General features: G+C 47.4%; 1 protein-coding gene across 1 annotated transcript in view; it reads right to left on the bottom strand.

The window, feature by feature from the left end:
• The window catches only part of TBC1D8 (TBC1 domain family member 8), a 78,491-nt gene that overhangs the window by 17,498 nt on the left and 44,560 nt on the right, over positions 1–16,433 (bottom strand). The window contains exons 7-15 of the mRNA XM_077749190.1: positions 14,669–14,863; positions 13,527–13,703; positions 11,775–11,925; positions 8,819–9,033; positions 7,756–7,873; positions 5,114–5,399; positions 4,240–4,369; positions 3,990–4,088; positions 3,242–3,310 (exon numbers count right to left, since the gene is read on the bottom strand). Of these exons, the coding sequence (XP_077605316.1) occupies positions 3,242–3,310; positions 3,990–4,088; positions 4,240–4,369; positions 5,114–5,399; positions 7,756–7,873; positions 8,819–9,033; positions 11,775–11,925; positions 13,527–13,703; positions 14,669–14,863 (1,440 nt within the window). The remainder of the gene's footprint in view (positions 1–3,241; positions 3,311–3,989; positions 4,089–4,239; positions 4,370–5,113; positions 5,400–7,755; positions 7,874–8,818; positions 9,034–11,774; positions 11,926–13,526; positions 13,704–14,668; positions 14,864–16,433) is intronic.

Here is a 16,433-nt window from a genome sequence, read left to right as displayed (position 1 = left end):
TGGCTGTTATATGGAAACCACCTTGACAATAAACTATTTAAAAAAATGTCCATGATAAAAAAAAAAAAAATGAAGGCTAACGTGTAGCATAATATCACTATTAGGTGCAGGGAAAAAGTGTGTGTGTGTGTGTGTGTGTGTGTGTGTGTGTATGAAAGATACATAAAAGGGAGAAAAATCAGGAAAGATAGTCATCAACTTGTTAACAGGAATTACCTGTACAAGGGTAGGACTGCAGGTGGAGACAGGATGAGACCCTTTCATTTTTTGCTTTAAAGTTTCATTTTTTTTAATGTTAAAGTAGGTATAATTTTTCTTTGTTTTGTGATTTTAAAAGTTGAAAACAAGTCTTAACCAGAATATGGAAATAAGCAGAATATTATTAACAAGACCAAGTAAACTTTCTAAAGTTTATTTATTTTGAGAAAGAAAGGGCAAGAGCAAGGGGGTGGGGGGTAGCGAGAATGAGTGGGAGAGGGAGAGCAAATCTCAAGCAGGTTCTAGGCTGCCAGCAGAGCTCACGATGGGGCTCAAGCACACAAACCAGGAGATCACGACCCGAGCCAAAATCAAAAGTCATACACGTAACCAACTGAGCCACCCAGGTGCCCCCAAATAATTATTATTAAAGAGCCTGATAATTCATTCAAGAGTGAATGAATTCAGTAGATCATTAATAAGAGCAGGTTTATGGAATACATAAGTAGCTGTTTTTCATTCAGGTCCTTGGTGTTTCCAGAAATATTCTGTGACACCGAGTTTGTATTATACTGTTCACATCTTACATGGGTAAGATTAATGATGCTGTCCTCAATTTAAGAGAATAGGAGATGGACATCACAAATCTGAATTTATATAATTTGAAAGACTACTTTACAACATGGATGGACCATGCGGGCATTATGCTAAGTGAAATAAGTCAGACAGAAACAAACAAACAAACATTGTATGATCTCATTCTTATGTGGAATCTAAAAACAAAACCCCGAACTCGGAAAAAGAGATCAGTCAGATTTGTGGTTCCTGGAGGCTGGGGTGAAGAGTGGGGGACTGGGTGAGGTGGCCAGAAGGTACAAATTTCCACTTATAAGAACCACTAAGGATAAAATGTACAACGTGACAACTATAGTTAAGGGCTATGTGGTATACTTGAAAGTTGCTAAGAGAGGGGATCTCAAAGTTCTCATCACAAGGAGAAAAAAAAAATTTTTTTTATCTGTATGAGATGGATGCCAATTAAGCTTACTGTACCAGTCACTTGCCAATATACTTAAGTCATCACGCTGTATACTTTAAACCTACACAGTGCTGTGTCATATTAATAAAACTAAAAGAAAAAAACTGCATTCATGCCTTAAAAATTTATTTAAATTACCAATAAAAATAGATTTTGTTAAGTATCACACTGTTCATCTCGACTAGGAAAGAGTATGTAATGAAGATGGTCAGTGTTATTTCTTGTTAACACAGAAGGATCATGCCCGTTCATTCCAGGCTTAGGGAAGGATGCAGTGAAGGAACAGACTCCTTATTAATAACCTATCATGTATTTCTTAAACAATGGAAGGGTATCTCTGTGTGACCCTTTCCCCAAGAAAATGAAATTCTGATTGAAAAGACCACAGGTGTATGTAAAACCCAACTAGAGAACATTATACCCCACAGTACTTAGGCAAATATTAGGACACTTTAAGTCAGACTATGAAAGCCAAGGAAATTCAGAGTAGGCCAGGAGCATAGAGGTAAAGGACAGTCTGACAGGGCTCTTACATGGGGCACATGCAGACACAGAAGCACTTCATTTTATTTTTATTCATTTAAAGCAATCGTTTAAACTATATAAATTCAGATTTGTGTCAGGTCTTAAACTGAGAATAGTCAGCCTTAAATAAATGAAATACTTTTCATGCTAAACAATACATTTGTCTACCTGTCTTTACGTTTCTAGCATCAAAGTCAAAGAGGGGTGGGGGCTTGGGACACCAGTAACCTTTGACTTATTTTCTCCTCAACAGAGGAAACTATCAGGACACCTGGGTGGCTCAGTCGGTTAAGCGTCCGACTTGAGCTCAGGTCATGATCTCACGGTTCGTGGGTTCGAGCCCTACATCAGGCTCTGTGCTGACTGCCAGCTCAGAGCCTGGAGCCTGCTTCAGATTCTGTGTCTCCCTCTCTCTCTGACCCTCCCCTGCTCACACTGTCTCTCTCTCTTTCTCAGAAATAAATAAAGCATTAAAAAATAAATAAAAAAGGAAACTATCAAACTTGAAGACAGGGGATCTTCACAGAAGACAAGGATCTGAGAAGTCCTCCCTATACATTCTGCTTACCAGGAATGAGGGTGCTAGGACTCTAGGCCAACAGCCATTTCAGTGACTACAGGAGAATATGCCACGACGGATGTGGGCCAGGTTCAGACAACCTCTACTGCTCTGCTTAGAAGCACCTGACAAGCAGTGTAGTACTATTTCCATCAGTTTGACAATCTGATTCAGGAGGGACAGCGGCTCAGAGTGCCAACCAGGAAGGGCTCTGGAAGCCAGACTCCAGACTTGCTTTCTGCAACTGTTCTTTCTCCCCCTTCACTGCCACAGTGTCAGGTGTGGGTCACTTGAAGCCCTCCTGTCTTCCCTCATTTTTATCTGCTGTAGGAAGGACAGTTCTAGTAGGGTTCCGGAAAATTTTCTGGATGCTGGGAGATTTAAGTAGCAAGATCTGGGAATCCACCTAAATATACAAATATTAGAAATACGGTTTAGTATATTTAGTATTGCCAATATGACAGACTATACGGTCATTTTAAAATGAGTAAGACTATGCGGCAATGTGGAAAAGTGCTGATAGGGAGTATCAAGGGAAAGTCCAATATAATGTAAAGCAGCACACTATATAAAGACAAGCATCAAAATATGTTGACATGTATTATGGATGGGATTAGGAGTCAGTACCCAGCATAGGAGGTGGTAATGACAGTAATGGTCACTGTTCCATGTACCCTGGCCTGGGAACTCCGTGGAGAACAGTGAAGAACAGGTTACCGGCACCCAAGGCCCTCAGCAGAGCGCAGCCCTTGTGTGTGAGCCACAGGCAGGCGAGGAGAAGGGCAGCTCTGGCCTCTGCTGCCACCAAACAGGCATGTGGCAGACTCCCCGGCTTCCACGTGCTCACCTCCCCACCCCCACCAGCAGGCCGACAACACGGGCTTGGCCTTTCGCTCCCTCATCTGCCCAGAGCTTCCTACCTTGAATAAGTCATAGAGTTCTTCCAGGTCTTCAGGAAGAATGGAGACTTCTGGGGTAACAACGCGGAGCTTGAGGGAAGAGTGAACAGCAATGGAGTGAGTTCTGTGCCTAGGAAGACGAGCTCTTCTTGCTCCTCGGAGGCGGGGGTAGGGGGGACGCCAGGCACCAGTCCTACTAGAGCAGCCTGTTCCTCTCTGATGTAAAGATCACCATATGGTAACTTTCTCAAGGTGTTTACCCTTGACCTTTCCAATTCACACATCGGTGTCTCAGGACAAAAGTGTAGGTTCTGACGGAAGTCAAACTCTAGCACAGACGGGGCTTGGGCAGGAAGTTCCTCCTGAATAACAACGAACTCTGCAGGCCTTCTGTGCTAGGCATTTTATATATCAGACCTCATTTAATCCCAGATGCTGGGTATTAGTATCCTCATTTTACAGCTGGGGAAGCTGGGGCTCATGGTGGTTAAATTGCTCACAATCTGACTTGAAAACCCCTGCTGTTTCTATACCAGGTCACTCCAATTCAATGGGGGAAGGGTACAAAGCTGGCCTTAAGTTTATGTATTTATTTTTAGGAATCTCTACACCCAATGTGGGGCTTGAACTCATGACCCTGAGATCTAGTGTCGCAGGCTCTTCTGATTGAGCCAGCCAGGCACCCCCAAAGCTGGCATTCTTATGAGACCAACAGGGGAACAGAGCCCAGCTTAGTGCCTGACTGTCATTCTGACAACCCTTGACTCACCACGTTCTGCTTTGTGGTATCTTCGTGGCCCTGGAGAACCCTGATCCTGTGCTTACAGCGCAAGTGCTCAATCTGCTCCACAGACTGGTCTCCAAATTTCTGCAGAGAAACAAAGAGTCACTCACGCACAGAATCCCTCTGTGCATACAAACAGAGGAAAGTAGTAGTAGTCGGGGGAACCTCCTTCAAAATCCACCACTGAACAAGTTTCCAAGAGGGTGAGGGTGGGGATGAGGCCAGGCCCAGTTACCTCATAGGAGTCCCGGATCAGGTCGGCAATGTCAGTCACAGGGTAGGGCTCCTGGTCATCAGAGAAAAAGGCATGGTGGCTGCCGACCGAGGGTCCAGGGCTGTCCTCATTCTTAATGTGATCTAGAAACCTGAGCACACAACCCACCACTGAAGCACCGGTTTCTCCTCACCTGAGGACCACACCACACCCGCTGCCTTCACAGGGGCCATGAAATATCTGAGAGCACTTTCAGACAGAGTTCATTTGTCTTCAAACACTGCGAGGAGGACAAGGTAGCAACCACTGTGCTCTTTTAGAGAAAAGGAGACATCCCTAATGCCAGACTTGTTGATCTGGGCTCTGTGGAAGTGTGTTTGCAGGGATCTGGAACTCCCTGGAAGTCAATACAGAGTTCTGTGCAAACGTAGAATTGTGAGCTTCCACAGTGTTCTGAAAGGGAAACTCTCATCTCTCTTTCAACATGCCCTCAGCTCCAAGAAACTCAGGTTCCAGTCCTCAGCCTCATCGGGCTTTTCTTTCACCACAACACACCAGCCGCTACACACCAAATGTCTGAAACCTCCAGCTGGCTGCCTGAGACCACCACTTCCCAGTGCCCGCCCGCCCCATTCAAGGTCACTCTGTGTGGATCTCGTGAGAGACAAGCACCGATAGCCTGCTCTCTTCCTGTACCCTCTCACTAGCTGGAGAGGAGTGGGGAAGATGGCGCTCTCCACCACTGCAGGCAACAGTGCCACCTGATAGGGTGACAAGTGGCAGCGTAGAAGGAAAAATTCCACAGTGATGGCCCTGCTGGGCACCGGCTGCTGCCTCCACCCATCATCTGTCTGGCAGAGCCCTGGCTGCCTGCCTCACCGCCATGTGAGCCTACCTGCTCAGGACCATGAGGGCCTGGCCATCGTCCTTGCTGCTGCACAGGCCCTCGGCGTTGGCTTCCAGGACAGCCAGCCCCAGCTGGAAAATGGCTTTGATCCCATCATAGAAGAAGCAATCCACAACGCTCACCGCACTCTCGAGAGGCATAATGCTGAGGAACAGAGTCAGGAACCACGAGAGAGAGATGGACGCTAGGGCTGAGAGGTCGTTCATGTGCTCCGCCAGCTCGGGGAGGTGCTCCTTGATGAGCTCCTCAAAGACAGACTGGTCCACCTGGGCCCCTGGAAAAGGCAGGCCGTGGAGACTTGGTTGGGGAGGGAGTCACACTTTCTCAAGTTAGCCTGAAACTGAAACTAATCTGAGATGACCAGAACAATGAAACGGAATTGGAGTCTAGAAAAGGACTCACATTTAACTGATTTTTGACAGTGACTAAGGTAATTCAGTGGGGAAAGGATAGTATTTTCACAAAATCATGCTCAATCAGTGGATACCTGCGTGGGGCAGAGGCTTGGGGGTGGGAGCCTCAAGTCCTACTTCACATCATACAAGAAAATACATCTGAAATGTGTCACAGACCTAAATATAAAAGCTAATACTATAAGCTTCTCAAAGAAAATATAGGAAAAAGGCAAAAATTCTTAGGATACAAAAAGCACTAGCCACAGGAAAAGTTACAAATTGGACTTCATGAAAATTAAAGACTGGTGTTCTTCAAAAAAACAATAAAATAATGCAAACTTCAAACTCAGAAAATATTTATAATACATATGCCTGACAAAGGTCTTGTATTCAGAATTAACAACTCTTGCAACTTAGTCATCAATAACGAATTTTTTCTTTAAATTGGCAAAAGATGTGAGCAGACACTTCAAAGCAGAAAATAAACAAATGGCCAGGAAGCAAAGAAAAATATGTGCAAGATCCTTAATCAAAGAAATGCAAATTAAAACCTCCATGACAGATCCCTTCTTACCCACTAAAACGGCAAAAATTAAAAAGTCATTTCCAAGGACTAACAGGGATGTGGAGCAGCTAGAACTTCTACATTGCTGGTGTGAGATGTGTGACCACAGAATATCTTGCTTTGAAAAACAGTTTCTTACAAAGTTAAAAATACATCGAACCCATGACCTAGCAATTCTACTCCTAGGTAAATACTCAAGAAAACAGACAATCTTTATTCACAAAGAGATGTCTACAGGAATGCGTATTGCAACTTTACTTACGATGATAATAATAATTAAAAAAAAAACGGAAACAACTCAAATCTCTACTACCGGGTGATTAGATAAACAAATCATGGCATAAATGTACAGTGAAGGGCTACTCGGCAACAGGAAGGGAAAAATTACTGATGCACTAACAACCTCATGTTGTGCAAAGGAAGCCAGACACAGAAGAGATCACATTCTCTTTTATTACATTTATACCAAGTACAAGAACAGACCAAACTAATCTGTGGGGATGGAAATCAGTACCCCGCCAAAGGCAGGGAAGGGGCAGAAGGGAACTTTGTGGGTTACGGGAATGCTCCACCCTGTACTGGGGTGGTGGTGACACGGTATACACACGATCACTGATGGCCTGCTGGTCACCGAGGAGTATGAGCTGTCCCATCACAACACCATCAACAGATGATGGCTTTGGCAACTTGCCTCCCAATGTCCCGAGTCTCCGCCGATTCCGTGCTACCGTGTACATGCTTAAATGCCTCCCACAACATAAAGTACGAAAGGAAGCAAGCCCATCACTCAGGCACATGAGGAGCCAGGGAAGACAGTCTAAAGTGTACCGAAAGATGGCTAAAAGGCACCAAGCGGCCACCCCCTTCCCAGCTAACCTCCCCTTTACTCTCGGTGGCCATCACACTCCCTCAGTTCTCTGGACACCAGTCTCTAGAAAGCATCCTCTTCCTGGCCTGCTGCTACATCCAGTCCTTTGCCCAAGTCTGTCTCAAATTCATTCTTCTGTTTGTGTTCCCACAGCTGCCACCTTAATATTAGGCCACCTCCAGAAAGAGTAAGGTATCACCAAGCCAAAGCAATTTTTCTGTATTAGTCCACTAGGAGGTGCTGGACCACAGGGATGATGCAAGTTCAAATCAGCCATAAGAAGAAAAGAAGGCACCGAGTGCGTGCCTGGGAGCTGTGTGGTCAAGGGTTTGCCCGGAGCCCAGCAGCAACAAATGTTCCTTCTCACTATCAAAGTCTGCAAGTGGCAGGAAGGGCGTGGGGCGGGGGGCAGGTCCAGCCTGGAGGCTTGCCAGCACTGCTCCATGCGCCTCCTCTCCTTAAGGGAGAGGGGACATCTGTCCGCATGTGCTCCTTGGGTACTGAGAGCAAGACCACCGCCCCTTTCCAGGCCACAGGGAAACACCCCTCTGGCTTTCACTTTTCAACTTGTTTCCTGAGCCTCAGAAATTTTTTTTTCAGGTTACCTCACTCCACCATTTTGTCAAGATAGTGCAGAGCATCACACCGGTTAGTTGTACAAATTCAAGAGCCAAGCAGGGCTTGTACAGAGACCAGCTGAGTGGCGCAGGGGCTGAGGACTGACGACACGTGTCTTTGCCCAGGCTCTGTCCCTACTCCCCAAGCACAGGGGACGAGGAGGAAGAGGGCAGAGGCAGTTTACCGATGACTCGGTGGTTGAAGTAGTCGGGGAGCATCCGCTCGCACACAGCAACCAGCAGCCAGAAGGCCTCCTCCTCCTTGGCGTACAGCAGCAGCACGGAGGTCAGGATGTTCATGGACTGCTCGGGGTCACAGAGGGCACGGTTAGTGACCTGACCACACAGATGCTAAAAGCCACACAAGTCAGGCCGCAGATGAGAGACCCAGGGCAGCCCAACCACACTGACATTGGCGAGGTGGAATGATCATGTTACCAACATGGTCCCCACAAGACACACCAGCCTGAGGGATCGGCCATCATCCCATCACCATCCCCATCTAGTAATGCTGGGGTCAGCCATGGTGCATGCCTCAGGCCCAGGTCAAATCCAGCCATTCTAGATGTTCAAACACACAAAACGTTCACACACTGATTTTGCTTATTCGCAGGAAAACGACTTTTAAAATCTTCCATTTTCAAATCTCAGAAACGTCTCTATAACCCTGTCTCGTACTGGAGCTTGGGGGCAGGGGATGGGGAGGGACTGTTTTAATTTACTGAATTTCGTTTTGTGCTTGTTTTCCACGTCCCTGAGTAAACTTCTCCAGCAAACTCAGCAACTGCTCAGAGGACATCTTACCTCCACTTGTGCTTCCTGAAGGAAACGGATTGGCCACAAACATCTTTTTTCCTCCCCAAACACCACTGATATTTTAAAAATAATCCCCATAACCTCTATAGGGATCTAGAAAAATAAAACTCCACAGAAGCATCATCAGTGCCGTACTACAGCCAAGGCCTGGAGCAGCGGAGGAAACAACGTGTCCTGCTGTGGACAGCGGCTCAGCACGTGCACTGGTCTTTGCTCCAAGCAAAGTTTCTAATTTCAAGTAATCAGCCTGTTTGACTATACGAAGATGACTCCTTTGGCCATACCTGACGCATTCTTTCAGGGAAGAGACAAAGCATGGAGACTTCACAGGACAGTCAGTACCGGACAGCCAAGAACAACAGGACCCGCACCCCAGCGGATCAACACAAGACGTGGACTCAACACATGACTGCTCCTCACTGCATGCCTCACCTGGCAGTACCCAATTTTAGGGTTCCGGTGGGCATAGGCCGTCAGGACTCTCCTCAAAGCAGCAATTCCCGTTTCATTTTGGAAGGCGGGGTGCTCTGGTAAGGAACGGTGCAGGTCTCGTTCTATCTCCTCCGTCACCAGGCAACATTTTCCCATGGACTCCTCCACCAGATTACCATAGTAACCGGGATGCGAGGCGAGATCAGTTACGGCATCTGACGATTTAAAAGTAATTTTTCAAGGGGGCGGATTACCGGAATAGAGTCAACACGGGGAGGGGGCTCGTCCTGCCGGAACACCTCAATGGGGTCTCATTACTCGAGGGACATAAAATATTTTGAGACCACACACAACCAAAAGGACTTCATTTCTGCCAAAAACAAAAAAAAAGAAAGAAAAGAAAGAACATGGCTTTTCTAAGAACAGCCTTACACAGAGAGAGGGAAACCGCTCATACTAGAAATAATTGTACTAATATGCTTTTAATAAGTTGTATTCTCTAGTAACAGGAAGAATGGATATGTGTGCGTATTCATACAGATGTACGCACGAGTTTCATACATAAATTCAACACTAAATTGCTGGGCATGCATGTGTGAAACGTGTGCAATTATGCTTAAGTAATCAAGCAACTATCAAGGAGCCAACGAGCCACCAACAAGAAACTCTGAGGCTGGGATCATGATGTGCACGTGGACTGAGCGCAGCCCACCCACGCCTCTGACAGGCACATGACGTCCGGGGTGAGGCTTCCGTACCGCACGAGGCCCCCGTTCCCTCATCAGCCAGCACCATGGCACCTGTGCTTCCGGCCAGGGGTCCCGCTGGGGCACGGGCGGCAGGCAGGGCTCCGGTACTGAGGCCAGCCCCACCCAGGGAGGTCCCGGGAGAGCAGGCCAAGCAGAGAGGGCCCGGGTCTGCCTCTAAGTGTTAGTGCAGGTTTTTCACTTCTGACTGGGCTTAGTACACTACCCCCCTCACCTCTCCCAACTGCTGTGATTCCCGTCACATCCGATAATCAACCAGGCACTCCCATCATCAACGCTTAGTACTAACAGCCGTCACTCATCACGCGACAGCTTAAACACTACAGCAATCTTTCTGTCAACGCTATTGCTTGAAAGGAAAGGTAGCCCTTTATGAACTAGCCTTTTTTTTTTTTTATGTGTATTTTCATTAAACAGGCAGACGATAAGCCAGTGTCATTAACAGGTGTCACTCGTTGGGTGGTAAGCTTATGAGTCATGATACTCTCTTTGCTCCTTCCTTTGTTTTCTTTCCAACTCTGAGTAGAGATTGTTTTTATTAGATACAAAAATATAGAAGACATTTTTTAATTTTAAAAAGGCCTGTCTTTGGTGGGCAGCTGCAGAAACAAGGCAACAGGAGGGGGACTCAGCATGTGTGACAGGGTGAGCAGTGGTAGTGGGCCTATCACTAAAGGCAAGCAGGTATGTTGGAAAGCAGGAAATGTGCATCTGGGCACCCAGGGCTGGGGAGGGGGTGGGCTTGGTTATTTGGGGGAGAGACTAGGAAGAGGGAAGACAGAGGGTGAGGCAGGGTGAGGGTCAGCACGTAGCTGACATGAGAGAGGAATATAAGAAATGTGCAGGGAGGGGCGCCTGGGTGGCCTAGTTGGTTAAGCGTCCGACTTTCGCTTAGGTCATGATCTCGCGGTTCGTGGGTTCGAGCCCCGCGTCGGGCTCTGTGCTGACTGCCAGCTCGGAGCCTGGAGCCTGTTTCAGTCTGTGACTCCCTCTCTCTCTGACCCTCCCCTGCTCACGCTGTCTCGCTCTCTCTCCTAGAAATAAATAAAAAATTTTTAAAAAAAAAAAAAAAAAAAAAGAAATGTGCAGGGAGGGGCTCCAGGGTGGCTCAGTCTGGTAAGCTCCCAACTTCAGGTCATGATCTCACAGTTCATGAGTTCGAGCCCCACATCAAGCTCTGCACTGACAGTGTGGGGCCTGCTTGGGATTCTCTCTCTCACTCTCTCTCTCTCTCTCTCTTCCCCTCAATCTCTCTCTCTCCCCCTCCCCACCAAACTAAAAAAATAAACTTAACAACAACCAAAAAAAGCATGCAGGGAGAGGACAGGTGCCCAGGCTTGGCCGCTGGGAAGTCCATGCTGACCTGAGAGCAGCAGGAACACCAAAGGAGAGGGGACCTCCTCGCCATGCCTCCCGCTGCACCCTGATAGGAGCAGCTAGGTCACACCCTGGACAGGGCCTTCCCTTCCTGCCCACAGGGCCCCACCTCCTCAACTGAGCCAGATGAAACAGCCACCCTCAATGCAGAGACAAATGCCTGCTCAGCCTGTCTCTTGAGAAGTCGGTCCCTGTCTGTCCACCCATCAGTGAGCGTCCTGATGAGGGACTCCCACATATCACCAAACAGCAGCAGAGCAAGAGTCCTGGGGCCTGAGGCCAGACAAGGCCATCACTGAATGGGTCAAGTGGTATAAGAAGAAGAAGTGGGCAGAAATCTCCACAACTGTACTTCTCGGGGATGCTATGCATCTTCAACAGAGATGGGACCAAGAGAAAGTATGTTGGGCGATTTATCTGAATGACACTGCAAGGGAACAACACACACAGATTTTTGTTTAGTCTATTTCAGAATGCATGTCCTAGAAAGATACTTCCCTTCTAGGAGGTTCCTAATGCATTCTCAGGACTACGTATAGACTCGACATTACGTTGAAAGGAGAGGTCATTTCAGCCAGATTATCACATTGACCAAGAAGGACGCTGCAGCCCAGGGGTCTCAGGCAACTTGACCAAGGTCCCAGAGCCAAAACAGTTAAGAGTGCTCAAGTTCTGGGCTGGGAACATCACAGGAAGAATCTAAAGATGGATGACTTGTCTGCACGCACACACACACATTGTTCAGATCTGGGCCTCTGTTCCTGTTCTGCTCCAGAAATAACTCTTGGCCTAAAAATACCAGAAACACTTACCTGAGAAAATCAGCCAGAGTCTGCCACGTAAAGATTCAGGGATCCCCATGGCTACAAGCTTCCGGATCTTCTCTGTGCGAAACATACACACGGTCCTGCCGTATTCCACAAAGTGGTCATTCCACAGGCTTATTTTTATCTGCTCCCTGGACTGGAAATGGAAATTTGGTTCACGTACAAAGAAGCCCATCTATACCTCCCACTACAGCCCGTCCATATCGCATAGCAGACAGACACTGCCTCTGTTAACAGAGGAACCAGCAGTAATGTGCAACTGGTTCAGCAAATAGTTCTGAAGCACTTCCAGGCACAGAGGATATAAAGATGAATAGCAGTACCAGCCCTTCTGGAGTTCAGAGCCCAGCAGGAGTGTTTACACCAATAAAATGCTGTTTCCTTGGCAAAGCTGATGGTAAGAATATGTTTGTCCGGGGACGCCTGGGTGGCTCAGTCGGTTAAGCGTCCAACTTCGGCTCAGGTCATGATCTCACGACTCATGGGTTCAAGCCCCATGCTGGGCTCTATGCTGACAGGTCAGAGCCTGGAGCCTGCTTTGGATTCTGTGTCTCCCTCTCTCTCTGCCCCTCCCCTGCTCATGCTGTCTCTCTCTCTCTCTCTCAAAAATAAATAAAACATTAAAAAAAAAGAATATGTTTGTCCAAATATTCAAGTCACCCAAAGCAGACGGGAGGGAGGGGTAGGAGCGGGGGACATTAGGGAAGCTTCTCAGGATGTTGACAGCAAGCCTGATGCTGAAATACAGGTTGGCTCAGAGGGCTAATGAGGGCAAGGGGCAGGGGGTGGGTATTTGCCCTGAGCTCTGTGACAACCAGAGGAAAAACTGAAACCTAAAAAATTACATTCTCATTATCAGAAACAAGAAAGATACTATTTCTCTAGGCAACTAAAAATCCTTTAAAATCATCCATAGATAGGGGTGCCTGGGTGGCTCTGTCAGTTGAGCATCTGACTCTCGATTTCAGCTCAGGTCATGATCTCATGGTCTGTGAGTCTGAGCCCCTCATCAGGCTCTGTGCAGACAGTACGGAGGCTGCTTGGGATTCTCTCTCTGCCCAGTCCCTGCGTGCATGCACATGCTTTCTCATACTCTCTCTTAAATAAATACACTTAAAAAACTTATCCCTAGATGTCTGGAGTTCTTAGTGCATTTTAAGCAAGATGTCCATAGATACCCCGGCATACGGGTCCCAACGCAGCTTCTTTCCGGCCATGGTCTCTTTTCAGAGTACATCTTCTACTTCATTCACCCCACTGTACGTAACCTTGCCCTTACATTCTCCCTACAAAGAGGGTGAGTGTAAGTAAGTGTAACTGAAATATTTTCGGTCCAGAAAAACTACAGCACAGGAGGCCTTTTATTCCAGGAGAGAAACAAGAAATGCTGTAAAAGGAACCCACACAGACACCACTGTGCAAGAGGAGAACACCTGTTCTGTGTCTAGAAGAACCCACAAAGGACAGCACCGATGGCTTTGTAGGTCACATGGCCAAGAGCTGCATCAAAGAGCCACTTCCAGGGCAGGTAGGAAAGCCATTGCCCTCAGTCATTTGACCACATCCTTCATGTATCCAGATGTGCCCAGGCAACTGGCATCAGCTGAGCCTCTCCCACTACCGCCAGTGAGGAAGAGGGAGGGGTGCTAGCTGCTGGGGCTGCACGGCCACCCACACCACGTGCTCTCCAAAGGCCTGCGGGGCCAGGACCCGGGAAGGCAGAGCCATGCCACCCACCATTCGAGAGTCGGGGCTCTGGCTGCCCGACTGCTGGAAGACAGATATCAGGGCCCCAGGGTGCAGGTGCGGGCTCTTGTCTTTTTCACTTTCCTCGATATTTTGAGAGGACACCATTTCAAGATCCCCAAACTTGTGGTCACCGCACATGCTTGTTGAATGAAACACAGGTGAAGTCTGCCGGAAAGAAAAAGAAAAAGGGGGGAAGCTGGAAGAAAGTCACCGATTTACTTAACGGAAGAGTCATTGTTTCGCCTTTGGAGGCATGTAGGTGACATACTTCAACATGCCTATTGACTCCAGGGAAAAAGACTAACATTAGACCCAACAGATTGGATCCTCAGGAAGGAATACGGTCCACACTGTGCTTTCCTGGTAAGGCTGCTCACAACACGCACAGCATGGGTCCAAGAGGGAGTCAGCCAGGCACCATTTCTTGTATGCTTCCAGAACCGGGGATGTCCATCTTCAGAAAACCACCCTACGGTACTGAGAGACTATCTCCTTGCTCCCTGTCACTATGTGGGTAAGAAGAGGTCAAGAAAGAGAGAGACGAGCATGAAACAACAGGAAACAAGGCCCCAGCAGATTCAGGTCTGTTTTACAGCCATCCAACCTTAAGGACAATGTAACCTCTCTTTCAACAAGTTAGATCTGCCCCAAAATAATATCCCCTCGAAAGTCAGAGGTGGGCGGCACTGACCCCTCCAACCTGTGAGGGGGGTGTTCACTAACCTGTGGGCAGATTCCCCAATCAAACCCTCCAACCCGTAAGGGGTGCCCTGTCAATCTCTTCGCCATGTGGGTGTCCCCCATCAACCTCTCTAACAGAGAGGTGCCCATCAGATCCACTCACCTCTGGTGAGGGGTGGGTGCCCCATGAACCCCTCTAACCTGTGAGCAGGGGGCCCTGTTAGCCCCTCCAACCGCTCATCTGTGTGGGGCACCCTCTAACCTGTATAGCACCCACTCAGGACCCCTCGAGTACCAGAAGCGATACAGTGTTTGATACGCAGGCCCAATCATCTCTATCACCCAAGTATATCAGCATCATGTGCACACGTTTTAGCCATCACTGCCCTAGAGGTGGTGAGGAAAGAGGCCCTCAGTTCACTGGATCCCGCTGTTTCTAAGGATCATACCATGTCTTCATCTTGGGAGGTGTCATAATGCACGGGGTGGTTGGCGTGCACCCGTTTCAGCCTCATGAGCAGGCTCTCCACCAAGTTATCTCTGTCCTTTAACTCAATGAACTGGAAGGCCATCTTGCTCCTGATGCTGACGATGATGGGATTAGGTAGCAGACTTGTGTCCTCCATCTTCTCAATGCTCACCACCTGTTGCAAAAAAGATTATACACAAAGGTACAGCAAGAGAAAAAGGAGGGCAGCCATTTCAATTACACATTTTAAAAAATATAAGCTAGAAAGTAAAACCAAGTAACTTCAATAAGGAACTGATACAGAGGCTAAAAAGTACCTACAGCAGCATATTCACAAGAGCCAAAAGGTCAAAGTAACTCAAGGGGCGCCTGGGTGGCTCAGGTGGTTAAGTGTCTGATATTAGCTCAGGTCAGGATCTCATGGCGTGAGTTCAAGCCCCGTGTCAGGCTCCTTGCTGACAGCGCAGAGCTTGGAGCCTCTATCAGATTCTGTGTCTCCCTCTCTCTCTGACCCTCTCCCACTTGCCTATGTGCTCTCTGTCTCTCAAAAATGAACACTAAAAAAAAAAAAAAAAAAAAAATTAAAATAATACAAAGCAAAAACAAAGTAACTCAAGTAGCCATCAGCAGGTAAACGGAGAAACAAAATGTGCTCTATCCACACAAGGGAATACCACTCAGCCTTAAAAAGGAGAGAAATTCTGACACTTGCTACAACACGGATGAACCTTGAGGACATTATGCTAAGTTATGTAAGCCAGACATCAACAGCCAAATGTTGTATGATTCCACTTGTAAGAGGGAACTAGAGCTGTCACATTCAGAGATAGAAGGTAGAAGGGTGGCTGCCCAGGGCTGTGGGAGGGAGGATGGGGAGTTAGTGCTTAATGGAGACAGAGTTTCAGTTTCGGAAGATGAGGAAGTTCTGGTAATGGATATATGAAAATGTGAATGTACTCAATGCCACTGCACGTAACACTTAAAAATGGGTGAAATGAGGGGTGCCTGGGTGGCTCAGTTGGTTAAGTGTCCGACTTTGGCTCAGGTCATGATCTCACAGTCTGTGGGTTCGAGCCCTACGTCGGGGTCTGTGCTGACAGCTCAGAGCCTGGAACCTGCCTCGAATTCTGGGTCTCCCTCTCTCTGCTCTTCCCCCGCTTGCTCTCTGTATCTCAAAATAAAGACATAAAAATTTTTAAAAAATGGGTGAAATGAGGGGCACCTGGGTGGCTCAGTTGGTTAAGTGTCCGACTTTGGCTCAATTCACGATCTCATGGTTCATGGGTTTGAACCCCATGCCGGGCTCTGTGCTGACAGCTCAGAGCTTGGAGCCTGCTTTGAATTCTGGGTCTCCCTCTTTCTCTGCCCCTCCCCTGCTCACAGTCTGTCTCTCTCAAAAAAAAAACATCAAAAACAATTTTTTAAATGGGTGAAGTGATAAATGCAATGCCCTATATATGTTACAATAAAACAAGTAAGTATACAAGACAACTCTTGGATTTCTTGCTCTACTCCTAGGTAAGAATATTTGTAAAATGAAATCACACAAATGAAAAAATTTTGAGTTTTTCCAAAGAGCAATGCTTAGAATTTGAAGGTCCTGGTGTGAAACAAGGGTTGTGGTAACCCTCCCAACAGACAAGCCTTGAAACCCAACAGATCCAGAAGTGGGTGCGGGTGGCCCTGCATTTCCAGGAACAGAACTACAGAATTCTCTAGTAGGAAGGGACCTCATCCATAGTAAA

The sequence above is a fragment of the Crocuta crocuta genome, unplaced genomic scaffold (assembly GCF_008692635.1).
Source record: "Crocuta crocuta isolate KB4526 unplaced genomic scaffold, BGI_CrCroc_1.0 scaffold118, whole genome shotgun sequence".
Taxonomy (NCBI): Eukaryota; Metazoa; Chordata; class Mammalia; order Carnivora; family Hyaenidae; genus Crocuta; species Crocuta crocuta.
This window is presented reverse-complemented; position numbering and strand designations above follow the sequence as displayed.